Here is a 15,673-nt window from a genome sequence, read left to right as displayed (position 1 = left end):
CCTTGTCATCATCATCATCAACATTTCACTCTGTGCCTGTGTCACTTGCCAAGTGGCTGTTCCGCATCACAAGGGCTCTATTTAAAAACAGTGTTATACTGTAAGCCCCAGTGCTGTCGGAAAGAGGAACAGAGAAGTAAGTAGCTGTCATTGTCTCTCACGCTTTTTAACTGAAATTGTGTAATGGAGGAGGAAAGAAAAATGAATTGTAGTTACAAAAGGCCCTTTGTTTGAAAGCTCTGAACTTCCAGGTTTCTACCTCTGTTTCCCCAAAATAAAAGAATTCTCGGAGTGTTTCTCTTCTAATCAGTAATTCATTCCTAAATCTTTTCCAGAGTTGGCCCTGAACAGAGTGAGCGGCACGAGGACGAGCGTGGCGTCCCGGGGCCTGCCGTCCCATTCGTCATCCTCCCCTCTCTTCCTCTATTTGGTCAGGTTTCCACCTCACCCAACTCCACTTTCTTCTTCTGCTCCTTAAATCAGAACTCCGCCTCCTTGCTTCTTTCCACACCTGTCTTCTCGCATCCGCTTTTCCTTTTCCTGTTCTTCCCGCTCCTTTCCTTTGCCCTCAACTCATCATGGCATCCAAGCTGAACCCCAACGTCCTGTATGTGGCAGAGCCTGGCGAGTCGCTGGGGACACCCCATGCAGACTCTGAAAGGACCCATATTGTAAGTACTGCTCAGTCTATTGTATCCTTCAGTCTACTCAAATATGGTGGAATTGCTAAAGGAAATGTCTAAATTCTTTATTATAAACCACTACAGTTTCATTTTGACTGAAATGATGGTATAGTGTTACATAAAGTGTATACTTTATGGTGCCTGATTCCATATAATGCTCACTCTCTTCAAGAAATGTTTTATAAGCACAGGCCGTCTGCCCTTTTGCCTTTACACTTCAGCAAAACTTTAGAATTTTGTACTTTTGAAAATGGAAGTGCAGTCGATTATACATAATCTCAGCTGTTGTTTTATATTTAACAGTCAAGATTTATAGTGCTCTGGATTCTTTTACTCTCTTGTCCTCAGTATTTTTATTTGGGGTCCTTAAGTGTAGTTTGGATTTTATTCTTTACAGTTAACATAAAGGAGAGAAAGCTGAACCAAAGCACCACCACTTTTTAAGAATGTGTGCTGGGTGGTAAAGACCTTGAAAGTCGGTTATTCAGTGCTAAAGGGTTCCAAATGTTGTATAATAGGAATATCTGGCTGTTATCTTGCTTAGATGTTGAATCTATTCCCTCTCAACTTTCAGGCTGGAGAAGCTGGAGAAGAGTCATCAGACAGCGACGGAGAACAAGAGGAAACCTCGCACAAGCTGATCCGCAAAGTGTCGACCTCGGGACAGATCAGAGCCAAGGTAGGAAAAGTCGTAGAGAAAGAGAACGTGTGTGGGTGGGAATATAGCCTCTGTACTGTTTTATTCACTGAACAGGGCTCCCAGTGGTTGAGCCTATGGATTGTCAATGAACTTCGACAGTTTTGTGTTCAGCATAGGAGACATTAGGAAAACTGGCTAAAATGTCAGGTAATATCAGAGTTCCGTTCCACTCCATCTTGTATTATAGATGTTGGTTTTCAGCTTTTTTGACATCTTTATGTTCTAGCCCTTTTGAGAGCTTTTTCTGAACTTTATACATATTTAAACAGGACTTCATTAAGGCAAAATGCAGCATTAAAGAACCAGGGAGGGATTTTTAAGTCAGTGGTCAAATGCTCTAAATTTTGTTATGGAAAGTCTTGTTTTTTAACAAGGCCACAGTGGGAACCATGATTACAACTGTGAGAGTCAATATAAAATTTAAGCATCTTACTGATGAATGGAAATGTGTGTGTGGATTTGAAGCTAGTTGAAGAACATCTGCTTTTATCTAATGCTGGACACACTTTTCAAGGGGATTTAACTCCTTGTGTCTTTTCTGTTTGATTGTCTGTCTGGTGTAACTTTATGAACACTTAAATCAAAGCTGTGATCTTGTCGGCTCCTCATTTGAATCGACTGAGGTCAGCTGACTTCCTGCTCAGGCCTGGCCACTTTCTGTTGGCATCATTTAACTCACTTACGTCAGGTCTCAAATCTCTGAAACTCAATGTGGCATACAGTAGTAACAGCTTCCTCTCTTACTCTCTTATTGGCCACAGAGACTGATGGTGTAATACTGGCCTTTACTGGCAAACACACAAGTCTGACTCATTAGTTATTTATGCACTATAAGAAGTGCATTTTTTAAGTGCAAAACACGTATATGATAACTGTCCAAATTATCATATGCATGTGTTTTGAAATCTATTATTTGTACTCAACTCTAAATTAAACTTCAGGAGACATGGGATACCTGGCAAAGCCCGTCGCCATGGGGATGAAATCCCATAATGCCAGGTTTGCCTATGGAGCTTATAATGACATTGGATATCAATCTGGTATTGACTGCCTAATCTAATCGGACATTGCTATAATGTGGTGTATCTAGTGGGGTGTTCATGCACATTTATGGGCATAACAACACCCTAGCTGGTTGCCATGGTTTCAGGGTCAGAGAATTATGGGTAAAAGCCGGGACCATAATAGTGTTTTGACCTCTTTTTAATGTGATATGTTTATTTTATATCAAGTAATCCAGTAAAAAATTTAATGATTTTCATTATTTAATAATAATGTAGTTAATTTACATATATTTGCATTTCATGTTAATATATCGATAAAATAAATATAAAAAAGGATATAGATGAGAAAGGATAAAAATATGAATTTTAGTTTTTTGAAGATTGTCATTATTTTTTAAGATAAAGCTAAAGATCTGATGGTTCCATGTTCTCTGAAATGTAAGGATTTACTGCTTTTTGTATTCAAGTCAATTGAATTTTTTCTATACTGTTGCTTTGTGCTCAAATAAACTTTCTTCATTTGCAGCCTGTTTAAATTGAAAATTACAGCCAAAATGTGATCAAAATTTGGATCTTAAGTTACAGTTCCAAAGAGATGACTCTATGATTTTTCTACAAAAAGTTCTATACACCTTATTGGGTGTAACTAACTTTCGTGGGTGAGAGACCGTCTGGAATAGTTTTAAAAACAGGAGGCAGTTCTTTATACATGACAGAGAAGTTGTAAGTCATCATTGGAAAAAGAGCATTCAATCCTCAGTTTCAGTGCAATGATGCATTTCTACTGGTCGAAAGGAGCCACAGGTAGCGATGGCTAAAGATCTTGGATTGTGTGTCTGTTGATTACGTTGTGTGTACTGACAGTCATGAGACTTAGGTTAAGCTTTGTCGTTCGCTTTTTTCCTTTGTGTACATGTAGGTGAGTGCTTTTGTATGTGTGTGTTTCTTCACCACATATGTGCTAAAATGCCTTATAATACATGTATTTGGGGCACTTAGGTTAAGCTTTGTCGTTCGCTTTGTTCCTTTGTGTACATGTGGGTGAGTGCTTTAGTATGTGTGTGTTTCTTCACCACATGTGTGCTAAAATGCCTTTATAATACATGTATTTGGGGCTGGATGTTTGTTTTTCCTGCTAAATACCAGCAGGGCACGTTTGCCACTCAGCCCTCATTCATGCCTCGCCTCATTTTCTACTCTGCCTGTTACCCTGCTTGTTAGATCTGCAGTCTGCTGGCGCACTTGTTAAGGAGGTGCTAATTCTTATCAGTTGTGACATGACATCCTGACACTGTTAGATTAATTCGCTTCCTCAGTAGTGAGCCTGTAAATAGTTAAAGAGATGCAGTGATAGCCCTCAAAGACCCGCCGTGTCATTCCCACTTTACTCTGGAGACATTCATGTAATTAAATTGCTTTTTGATACTGGGGCAGCAAATTTGATTTTTCTAGAACACAGGCCCATTGAAGTCGCCAACTATTTGAGATTTCATGACATCAGGTGCATTTTTAAGCTTTTGTGGTTTAGGCTAAATTTATTTGGTAATGAAACTTGCTCTGAAGCATGAAATGCTCACACTATAAATGTTTTGCTGTCATTTTTAAGTCTGCTCTATAATTAAAACAAATCTGCCCTTGGAGACTTTGCTAATTGGTCGACTCTGTAACGCTGTAGATTTTGCTGACTAGACTGGATTTCAAAGCTGATGGAGATTGATCTACAGCGGCTTGTATTTTTGTTTTGTTATCACTGTGAAAATCAGAGTTGTTGACCTGTTTCTGTGGAGGTTGTAAGAACTCAACCCATACTGCATGGAAAATGAGACACGTGTCGGACACCCTTAACATCAGTGTGTTAAATGATGTCAAATGGATTGTGTTGCATTACGCAGCAGCAGTGATGCGTTGTTGTTTTTGTCACTAATGTTGCAGCTGGTAAATGTGGAGCTAACGTATAGTTACACTGCTGGTTGGTTGTGAATTTACCACTAGGGATCAGTAGGCTCTTATGATTATACTGTATTTTATGTTGTTAATGTGGTTCTGAAAAGTAACTCGTAACTAAAGTTATCCAATAAATATAGTAGAGTAAAAAGTAAAAAAAACAAACTTGCCTCTAAAATGTTGTGAAAAAGTATGAAGTAGCAGAAAATGAAAGTACTTGAGTAAAGTACAGATGCTTCAAACTGTACTCAAGTGCAGTACCTGAGTAAATGTACTTAGTTACAGCAGCAGCATCTTTTGGAAGCAGTTGATCTGTGGGAAATTTGACATGTGATGTTAAATGTGAAAACATTTCTGCACACAGTGGTTATAATCTTCTGTGTCACAGGTCGGAGCGAAGACCTGTGCCATTTTATTCAGCTTTTTCTGAGTGACCTCTCTCTTTCTTTCTCTTAGTCTGTCCCTGTGTACCTCCAGGCTGAGTTACATAAGGTTTCACACTTGTTTTCTCTTTTCCTCTGTCCTCCTCTTCTCCAACCCCTTCCCCGTTTGCCTTGCCCTCATTTACCATTTGGAAAACAAGGGAGACATAGGAAGAGAATGAGGCAGAAGAGCAAACAGCTTCTGTGAATTGTGTGTGTGTGTGTGTGTGTGTGTGTGTGTGGCACCACCGCTGTAGCTTTGAGTAAGCCAATCATGCAAGCTGTAATGGACGTGCACCAAAAGTACACACACAGAAAAGGGCAGTCCCTTCATCATGTCTGTTTCTATGTGAAGTGGGGCACACGGTACATCCTTCCCTTTCTTTACCTCTCCATCTCCCAAAAGAAAAGAATAATTCAAAAGTAATTGAAAATCTATTTGAATTAAACACCAGCATCCTTTTCTTTATCATATCCAACATGTTTTCCTATTTTCATCTCATTATTTTTCCTGTTTTCTAGGACGTTTTTTTCTCATATTCACCTTCATGTCTTTTTTTAGACATGTGACGAATAAATAAATGTGAACTTTTTTCCTGCTTTCCAACCTGAAAGTTTTTGTTCTAAAGCATCAGTAACACTTTAGATTATATAACCAGTTATATTTCTGGCGTTTTGAGTGGTGACCAACAGGTAACACTTCTTTTTTTTTCCTGTTCCTGTGGATTTCCTGCTGGTGCTTTGGAAGCAAACCCACTATATTTGTTCTTTTTTATCTGCATCTCACTCTTGGTGCAGAAATCTGTGTGGGTGATAAGTGCAATGGAGATGAGGATGCATTATAGGTGTGTGTGTGTGTGTGTGGGACTGTAAACAGAAATGGCTCGAGGAGAGTGCATACATGTGTGGGATGGCCAGTGCTGTGTGTGTGTGTGTGTGTGTCCTTGGCTTGATATGATACAGCTGCAAATAGTGTGTGGATTAGTACTATGAGAGAGCGATGGAAAGGGATGAGCAGAGAGAAGCAGGGATGGAGGAAGAAGAGAGAATTAGTGAGTTGAAGACGGAGAACAATGGAGGCCGAGTGGAAATTAGCAGAGAGAGACAGATCCAGACTCAGTTACATAAGGAGGCCACACAACAAACAGCAGGATCTAATACCCTTATTTACCATCACAACAGGTTGCCTGGAGGCAGCTCGGCTGTTTAAGATGTTTTACAGTTGCTGGCACAAAGTCTGCATGAAACACATTGTTTGTGTCCTTAATGCTCAGTGTGTTTTCTGAAACATCTGAGAAACTTTGTGAATGTTTTGAATAGTCTGCATTTGCTTTCCTTCCTCCTCTTCTTTTTCTGTTTTTCTTCTGGTGCACTGCCCCCTTTTATAGCACTTTACTGTCACAACTGGTTGATATATGGAAATCAGTGGATGTCATAACGCTGCTTTAGGCAAACATGGAAAAATCTAAAATCTACATGAAGTATGTCCATATTAACCTAATTAATGCTTATTTGTAGCCTCAGGAATAGACTTGCTGAAATAACTGATGTATTGATTATGAAATAATGTCCATATTTTAGCAGTTTAGCAGAGAAACCCTTCTTGATTACACGGTGAAGATGATGAAGGGTTGTTATAACTGTAAAAATTACAGGAGCTCACTTGGAGGAGGGGTTTGCCCTATTCATTCATATTCTGGCAAAGATGTGACGAGACCTCTTGTCTGCTGGTGCAGTCGGATAGTATTTCACGCTGCTTTTGACTGGATGCTGCAGGTGGCCGTGTGCAAACATGAGCGTACTATTTGACACAATTGACAGTGTTTGTGACACTGGAGATGAAATTTGTCTGATGGATGACCTTACCCTTAATTGGCTATCACAGAACTGCAGTGGTGGAAGAAGCATTTATGATTACCTCATTTGCAACATAACCATCGAATCACTTCATCCACTTTAAGTGGTGGGGGGTGGGGGGGATATTGTTTGGCTATTGTGTCAAACACAGTAAGTAAACTTTTAAAATGGTGAGACCAGCGATGGACGGAGTGATCAGCAGAAGTAGCAGTACCACAGTGCTAACGTACCATGATCCACAATGGACACAGTGTGTATTTCTTATGTTCTATAATGAAATCACTGTACACAGGCTGGTAATCGCACATGCATGAGTGTACACGACAGAACACGCGGCCTAAGTGCTGAGTCAGTCCATTTCCCAGACTGGTCACTTGTGCTCACTGGAACTTAGTTTCTGTTGATTTGACCTCATGTTCCCCTTGACGTCAGATTGTCCAATGAGAGAACTCTGCACAGTCAAAGAAAACAGGAAGTCCTCCACTTTAAATTTAGAGAATAGGAAGTCCTTAAGAAGCCCTGAAGAAAATCAGTAATCCGATATTCATTTGCAATCAAATCCTTTTCCTTTTCAAAGCTTTTATGTTTACTTTTAATTTTTTTGACATGAGACATTTTCCGATATTGATTCTGCAACAAAAATGTTTTTCTTTATGCTTCATAGAATAAAATCCAAATGGAGATGATAAAAAAAAAAAACAAGCTAATTTTTAGAAATTGAATGTGTCACTGACCCCAAGAACATACTGTCTAGTAAATGGTTAAGTAATTATTTGTATGCCCATTTTTTCCCTTTTTCACTTCACTCCCTGTCTGTTTCTTTTGTGTACATTCTTATTCCAGTTCTTCTCTTTCATTGCTGCCACCTGGTTGTTCTTGATGCCTCCTGCCTTGATCTCTACATGTGCACTCACTCTCTCTTCTCTGACCTCCTGCATTTGTCATCCCATCCTTCCTCCTTTCATCTCAACCTACCTTCATCTATTTACCTTGTCGCTCAGTACCACTTTCTTTTTGTTTCTCTTCTTCTCTCTGCCCATGCTATCTGTGATAAATACAAACTTCAACAGGAGATAATCTCAAACAGAACATTATTAACTCTTCATACGTACGTTGTCAGTATGTCTAGGTGAGGTTTCACTTCACTTTGCAAAGCTGCTGTGACACTTTAACGTTTTGTGAACGTGTCCATAGAACTCTGTCATACACTTGCTTTTTTCTCTTAAAAGTCTTGCCTCATATGTCACATTAGAATGACTCTTACTGCGATGAATGTTGTATGTAAACATCACAAAGATTTATATCAGCTACAAAGAGTGGGTGAAGTGACTTTTGCTGAGTTTAGCTGCCTTTACACCCCCATTAATCTCTCTGCACCAGCCCTCTATTTTAACTTTTTCAGTCTCGTCTGTCCAGTTTCAGCCTCCCTGCCATTTTCCTCTCTGTCTTGCCTTGTCATTCCTCCTCCCTCCTGTGTGTGTGAGTTGCAAACCGCCTTTAGGCTCCAATCTGCAGTAGGCCATCAAGGAGGGGGGGGGGGTGTTTCAGTTTGTGAAACAGACAGCCAAAGTTGACAAGTTATCTGCAGTGACTGTGTAACTCGCTTTGCACTAATAATGAGAAGACAATAAAATCTCTAGTGTGTGTGTGTGTGTGTGTGTAGTCACTAATGAACTAATGTGTGCTCTCAGCCAGGAGCAGATGTGTGTGTGTGTGTGTGTGTGTGTGTGTGTTTGACAGCACTAATGAGCGAACACGTTGACAGGTGTGCATCTATGTTTGTATGTCCAGTGTGTGTGTGTGTGTCAGTGTCACCCGCTTGTCTCCTTCTCTTTTCCTGCTGTCTGCTAATGGGGACTGACAACCCAAAGTAGGAGTTTTGCTGTTTGTCTCACGGATCTGCAGTTGAAGCTGCTGCATGTTGTTGCCTTTTAACACTAACGGATCATGCCGTGACTTTAACTTCCTCAACTGAATACATGCAACAAACAAACGCCATGTTTCCATCATATTATCCACAGCCATTTTATTTGTTTAGAGGTTTGGTGGGTGCTCTTTTATTTATGTCATCTCACTGTATTGTCTTCTTCTGCAGTGGGTTAATGGCAGCCAACTGGAGATTTACTGCTACCTGGCTGTTTATCTCATTGAACCAACTTCTAATATTTGCAATATAGTAGTATTGTATAGAAACATGGCTAATTGGCATTTCTGTTTGCTGGTTTTCTGGAAAATTGTCTGAAATTTGTGCTACATTTGAATCGAAACCTAACACATTGTTGCGGCCCTAAAATTCTCCTACCTGATTAGATTTTGTGCTGTTTTGTTCTAGAAAGCTTTCAGTCTAGTTTGATGTTTGGTTGTTATTATAGTTTATTAAGAAATTTGTCACTTTGTTTCTCTGACTGTGCCAGTCTTTTATGTCCATACGTATAATGAGTCATGTGGATGCACAATGCCTGGTGGGAAAGAGACTAGCGAGCTAACAGTAAGCGAAGTAAAATGGCTCCAGGTATGGGTCTCAAATTTAACAGTAGCAGCTGGGTGACGACAGTGCACAACTTCAGTGGAAGTGGATAAAAAAACATCTAAATGTATTGACAAATGATGATAACGATACACTGGTAAAGTTTTTAGTTTTTCTCTTTTTTGACCGACTTTGCAAGAATGTAAAAGACAATGCTAATTGTTTCAGCTGAGAAACACGGTTTCTTTTTCTAGATGCATGACCACGTCATGCACACTGGGCCGGTCAGGCACCACAGCACGTGTTTGTTAATGAGACACTGAGGTCGTAACATTTCCTGTGATGCTCTACAGTTTGTCCAGTCAGGGTGCCAAGCAGAAGAAGACGCGCACACACACACACACACACACACTTCTCTCTTCTTTGTGTTTCTTCTTTCTCAGTTTGCCTTTTTTGTTTGCTTTTCTTGTATTCCATTTTTGGTATAACCCTGCTATCTCTATCTTTCATTCTCACTCTGTGGCCAAAAATAGACTCATTTTGGCCTTTTGTCAGCATCTCTCTCTTGAAATCTCTTTAACAGGAAGCAAAGCGCTGTCACTGCACCCCACATGCGCACTCACACACACACACACACAAACATGCTGCTTTTGTAATACTGCTGTCCTGAGAAATCTGATAGACTTTATGATTCAGTGGATTCTGTTTGACTGCAGCTTACAAAATCAGCATTCGTTGTTGTTGTTCCTTTTTTTTTTTTTGACGTTGTGTGTTAATATACTTGAAGCACTACATGAAGAGGAACAAGTCAGCAGCGTGAAAAACACATTTGTTAATGACACCTAATGCGAAGTCCGCATTGTGTGTGTGTGTGTGTGTGTGTGGGTATGTCTTTGACAGAGTGACAGAGAGAGAGAGAGCGACTCTGCTTTCTTCACTGTTACTCTCACTGTACGTTAGGGCGCACAGGAGTAAAGTTCCCTTTTACAACTGCACATACCTAGGGTTTGCTTTGGACTTTGTCATGTATTCTTAGAAACACAACTGGCTGTGTGTGTGTGTGTGTGTGTGTGTGTTAGGGTTAGGATGAGGTTAGGTTAAGGTTAGGGTCAGGGTTAGGGTTAGGCAAGTAGTGGTTCTGGTTAAGGTTAGTCTACAGGAAATGCATGTAAGTCAATGTAAAGTCCTCATGGACTACGAAACATAAACTGTGTGTGTGTGTGTATGTGTATAAGGAAAGCCAGTGAGGTTTCTTGTCTTCGTACTTGTTGGGACAGCTTCAGCCTCCCACACATTACCCCCGTCCTCTTGAGGCATCAGTAAATGCACTAACAGTCAAAGGTTTGGACATTCATACTTTCCCGTTGATTTGAATGTGTGTCCAGACTTTTTTACTGGTAGTGTACATTGCCATCTCAGTTCTCATAACGTAGTGATTCATTTGAGATTAGAAGTATGCAGATGTGAATTATTTTTAGATCATTATTGTGCATTTTCTTCTATAAATTTTCCCCCACCCTTTGCATGATAAATGTGTGTTTTCCAATCTGTGCTGGTGCTGTACCTCTCAGTGCGTCCCTCTTACGCATATAATGAAGTCAGACAGGGCTAAAGGGAAGAGTCTGGTATGAATAAAAGCTTTTTGCATGTCACAAATCTGCGTATGTGTCACTTCCTGGCATGTGTAACACAGGATCGATTTAGTTTTAGTCCTGACTTATGATTGTGAAAGAACTGAATATGTAATGAAGTTTTGTTTTTCTGTTGCAACAACAACAGCAACTCATTGTCAGTGGACTTAAGGTCTGTGGGCATTTTTAAAAAAGGGTCAGATGTAGCTGCTTGCCTCTGAAATCATTGCAGAGGTCAAAGACATCTGATTCTAAAAACGGTCATAAGTTACTGTCTTACTAAAAACAGAGGCTGACTGAAACAGAGAACTACACTCACAGGCAGTGTGTTTCTACTGGAAGGATGTGGCTTCCCTTTTAAAAACAGCACATCTTATTTTTACTCAGCTGTGTGTGTGTGTGTGTGTGTGTGTGTGTGTGTGAGAAAGAGACGGAAAGCGGTTCACAACAGAGAAACGAAAGAGAGAAACGGGGTGAGATAACCCATAGATGAGCTGACAAGTAGACAGGATGGATTGATAGTGTCTGTAGACAAATCTACTGAAGACTAAAATACCAGGGGATCACCCCTCTTCTTTGCCTTTCTTCTTTCCTCTACTCATTCCCCTCTACTTTTGTGCTTTTGTCTCTTCTCTCCTTGTGTATCCTGCGGTGCCCGGTCTTCACGCTGCCAGTATGCTGAATCTCTGTCTGTGTAAAAGTAGCAGTAATGTCATTAGAACTGATTTTATTCTGACTTTGAAGATGGATGAAAGAAAAAAAAAAGCTAATGGTATCTGTGGGGAAAATGGTTGCTCTGCCTTTTAGTATTCCTCCCTTAACCTTTCATCAAATGCTTTAAGATATTATTTTCCTGCAGAAATTGAATTTGACATAACAAACTCAACCCAAGGGCCACTTGGTCACTTTTTCTGGAGCTTTAAACTTGAGTAATATTAAATTGTATAGCGTGACAGAAAAAAAGTGCTGTGGATGAAGTCATTACAGATAGTGAGTTCACATGTCAACAGATCTCTGTCACTCATGTGGATATGATTAAATAAAAGCTTTAGAAAAAGCCAGTAAGTTGCCCTTTACCAGGGATTATTTGTCAAACTACTACATTCAAGGTGCTAGAAAGGTTAAAAGGTGGTGCAGCTGCAGAGGGGTCTTTGCAATGTGTGGCAACATGAGGAGAATGTTTTGGCATAGCAAAATGAGTATTCTTTATTTTGTGTGCTTGTGTATAACTCATAAATGGCTGGGGGAAAAGTGGTCGATGTGCCTGCGCTTTCTGTTCACGGAGCTTCTGTGTGTCATGAAGCTGCCTTGGTATGTTTACAGTGAGACAGTGAGGGTGGAGGAGGAGGAGAAGAGGTATCATCTTTACATCAGAGAGGGAGAATCCTGCTTTCTCTGGATGAAACAATCACCCAACCAGAGGAAAAAGCAAATCCTCAGATTTGAAAATATGGACTTTTCTCTTTATTATTGACCAACCAATACTCTACAGTCCCATCTTCTTTTTTTCTGTAGAGTCTGTACTTTCTGTGGATGTTTGGCCTCCTGACTTCCTGCTGGCATCTGTCCCTTGAACTTCAATTTCATTTAAGTGAATCTATAGCATCTCAATTAGTGAAGATGGAACACCCCTGTGTTGATCCAGCTCCACGTTATGACTCAAGCTGGCAGATTTTAGCACCCAAATCTTGACTAGCCCAGCTTTCAAACGTTGCATTTTGTTGATACACTGTGCCTTATTTGCTCTTATTTCTTATGCCTTCTATTATTTTTATTTAAATGTACTTTTAACCTCAGCAGGCAGTGCTTTTTTTGTCTCCCTCCACCGGGCACTTAGTTTAGTTGGCCTGCAGAAGCTTTCTAGTCTTGAACTGAGCGAGACTTCCTCCTCCTGCAACCCAGGCCAAGGACACAACTGGCACAGAAAGACGAGGACAAGACGATTTATAGTCATATTAGAAAGGAGTGCTTACTGAGCCCGAAGTCACACAAATACTACCTTCTCTCCATTTCATCTCTGTTTCCCTCCAAGACTCGGCCTTTTGTCTCTCGCTGCCTGGTCTGCTGCTCTCCCTTTCTTTGGTCATCAAGCTTAATACTGAGCCAGACACTGAATCATATTAGAGTTGGAGATATTTGGCAAGTTGTCTGAAGGACACAAATACCCCCATGTCTTTCCCCCCAGAACACACAAGCATGCCTCTTATTCTGTACACTTACCATTTATCCACTCAGTTTCAGTGGGAAAATGTGTGCAAACTCCTTTGAGTAGTAGTGTACAGTTTCTGTGCACACACAAACGTGCGCTCACAATACACACCCGGGCTCCTCACATGTACAAAGGTTCTACCAGGAAAAAAAAAAGCTGATGTTTGCAAGAGAAAAGCCACATCCTTTGAAATGTAGAGCGGGGCCAGGGTAACTTACTGTTTTCTAAACAGAGCTGATTGAATATCACTGTAAACAATGAGAGAAGGAAAAATGGAGCCAGTCACAGGAAAAGAAGAAGAACAGGGAAGAAGGCTAGAAGAATAGAGGGGGAACTGAGTGTGTGCGAGATGTGAGGTGCGTGTTTCTTGGGTATAATGAAGGGAGCTGCTTAGACCAGGCTTCTTTGGTTTAAGTAGGCGCGTGTGTGAAAATGAGGTTACAATGCTTCCCTCACACATGCACGCACACACACCTTACTGTGGTAAATCTGCTCAGGAACACAGAAGATTGCAGTGTGGGAATCCAACCTGAATGTGGCTTCCTGAGTGTCTTCACCATGGTAGTGCACCCAACATCTGTTTGCAAATGTGTCGATCCCAGATGTTGTACAGTATGGCATATAAATAGAACCATAACAAACAATATGCATACTGTACAACAAGCAACAAAATGGTGTCACACTTTTATAAGTGGGTTTAACCTCAGTCATCATCGAGTACATTGACAGTGCTCGGAACGGCCCCTAGTGATCTCATCGGTTTACAGTAATTAAAGCAACATCTAAAATTCACTTACATTAAATCAGTAAAAATGAAGTTTGCATTTATTTGAACCTATGGACATCAGAATAATCAAGCAGTCATTGGTGACAGTGCGCAGTGTGTCTGCAGTTGAATGAACAAATGTGTGCACATGATAGGGAACATGATTAAATTCCCCACATTTGTGTGTGTGTGTTTGCAGCTGTGTGTCATTGTTGCTGCAGCGCAGGATTCCCTTCAGCCTGGCAAACAGACCGAGGAATCAGACTCAGATGGAGCACAAGATACACACCAGTGTGTCATGCTTTCTGCACCGCTGCTAACCGCTCAGTGAGCGCCTTTGTAGAAAGTCTATTTTTGTCACCCCGTGTCTGTGTTTGAGAAACTGAGCTTATTCTAGAAACAGGCTGTTACTGTATATGGTAACTCCCCAACCGTCCTCTTTGTTTATGCATCAAGTTCCTTTTCTTTCTACTTCTTTCTTTGCTTGCTTTTCTTTTTTTTCCTCTTTTTTATCACTTCCTTGTTTTGTTGTTTTTGTGATCTGCTTTCTCTTTCATTTGGTCTGTTTTTTTCATGCCTTTTTCTTTTTGTATTTTCTTCTCGCCTTTGTAAATTCTTAATCTCTTATTTGTGGCTTTTTCTGTTTTCTCTTTTATTCCCGCTTTGGTTCTTTCTTCTATCCTTTGTTTTTCTTTCTCACTATTTTTCTTGTCCTCTTCTCCCTCTTTCTCGTTCACTGCAGAAGTCTGTCAGTGTGAGCGTACAGCCATGCTGCGCACCAATCTGTTGCCCATCAGATACACTCACACCCACACACTTGACTTTCTGTAGTTTTGAGGGCCCATTGATATAATGCATTGCCCAGCCCTTTGCTCTACCCCTAACCTGAACCTAATTCTACACTTAACCCTAATACCAAGCATGAATGTTCAGTGCAAATAAAATAGTGAACTGAATGAGTGTTTCCTGTTTCACTTAAGCCTGTTCCATTGACCATATCAAACATGGACACCATGACAGCTCCCAGAAGTTGAAGTCGCTGTGACTGGCTGGTTCCAGTATAGGTCATAAATCACACCTCCTTCGTGTTGGTGGACGGGACATAAACCACACTACAAACTCAAAGTACAAATTGGTTAAAATGTCCTAGAGGTCATTTCTGTGGTTTTAGGTAGCACAAGTGGGTCATTTTTCTGGTAAGGTCATTTTTTAAATAAGTTATTTAATGATATAAAAAGGGGTGGGGTTTTTTGGTTGATTTGACAGCTTTGATTGGCGGTCTGATAATGCCACTCAACTTCTGGTTGTTACGGGACAGAACCTTTTTACAAAATGCCAAGATGGCAGCTGCCGTATTTATGATATTTTGGCTGCACTTTTGCATAGTGGAGGGAACTGGTTACGTGTCGTCCATATTTACACAGTCAGTGGTGTGGTCTTAGTGTGGTCTTAGTGTGTGTGTGTGTGTGTGTGCACACTGGAGGTTTTAGGGCTAATAAGTGATGCTTGTATCAGTCACATATTGAAACACAATTGCTCTAAACTGCTTGTGAAGTCACAAAATGCATGTGTTAAACTGAGACTTCAGGTCAGAACAAATAGATGAAATTGAAAACAATCTAGTGTCAGACGAGGCTGTTTACATCATTCAAACATCCAAGTGAAAAAAGCTAAAGCTAAAAACATTGTTGAGTTGACGGTGGCTTTAAGCGTGTGACAATGATTTCAATAAAATAGAGATGTATAATAATGATGGTTCACATTATACAGTCAGGTCCATAAATATTGGGACATCGACACAATTCTAACATTTTTGGCTCTATACACCACCACAATGGATTTGAAATGAAACGAACAAGATGTGCTTTAACTGCAGACTGTCAGCTTTAATTTGAGGGTATTTACATCCAAATCAGGTGAACGGTGTAGGAATTACAACAGTTTGCATATGTGCCTCCCACTTGTTAAGGGACCAAAAGTAATGGGACAG

General features: G+C 40.4%; 1 protein-coding gene across 3 annotated transcripts in view; it reads left to right on the top strand.

The window, feature by feature from the left end:
• si:dkey-172j4.3 (diacylglycerol kinase eta) overlaps positions 1–15,673 on the top strand; it is a 62,038-nt gene that overhangs the window by 1,153 nt on the left and 45,212 nt on the right. For 2 of the 3 annotated variants that reach the window (XM_020619548.1, XM_020619546.1), the window contains exons 2-3: positions 336–671; positions 1,258–1,362. In XM_020619548.1, the coding sequence (XP_020475204.1) occupies positions 579–671; positions 1,258–1,362 (198 nt within the window). In that variant the 5' untranslated portion in view covers positions 336–578. Of the gene's footprint in view, positions 1–30; positions 137–335; positions 672–1,257; positions 1,363–15,673 lie in introns of those variants that run through there. The other variant, XM_020619547.1, reaches the window with a different exon arrangement.

The sequence above is a fragment of the Monopterus albus genome, unplaced genomic scaffold (assembly GCF_001952655.1).
Source record: "Monopterus albus unplaced genomic scaffold, M_albus_1.0 scaffold222.1, whole genome shotgun sequence".
Lineage (NCBI taxonomy): Eukaryota > Metazoa > Chordata > Actinopteri > Synbranchiformes > Synbranchidae > Monopterus > Monopterus albus.
The sequence above is the reverse complement of the archived record's forward strand: the minus strand, read 5'-3'. Positions and strand labels throughout refer to the sequence as shown.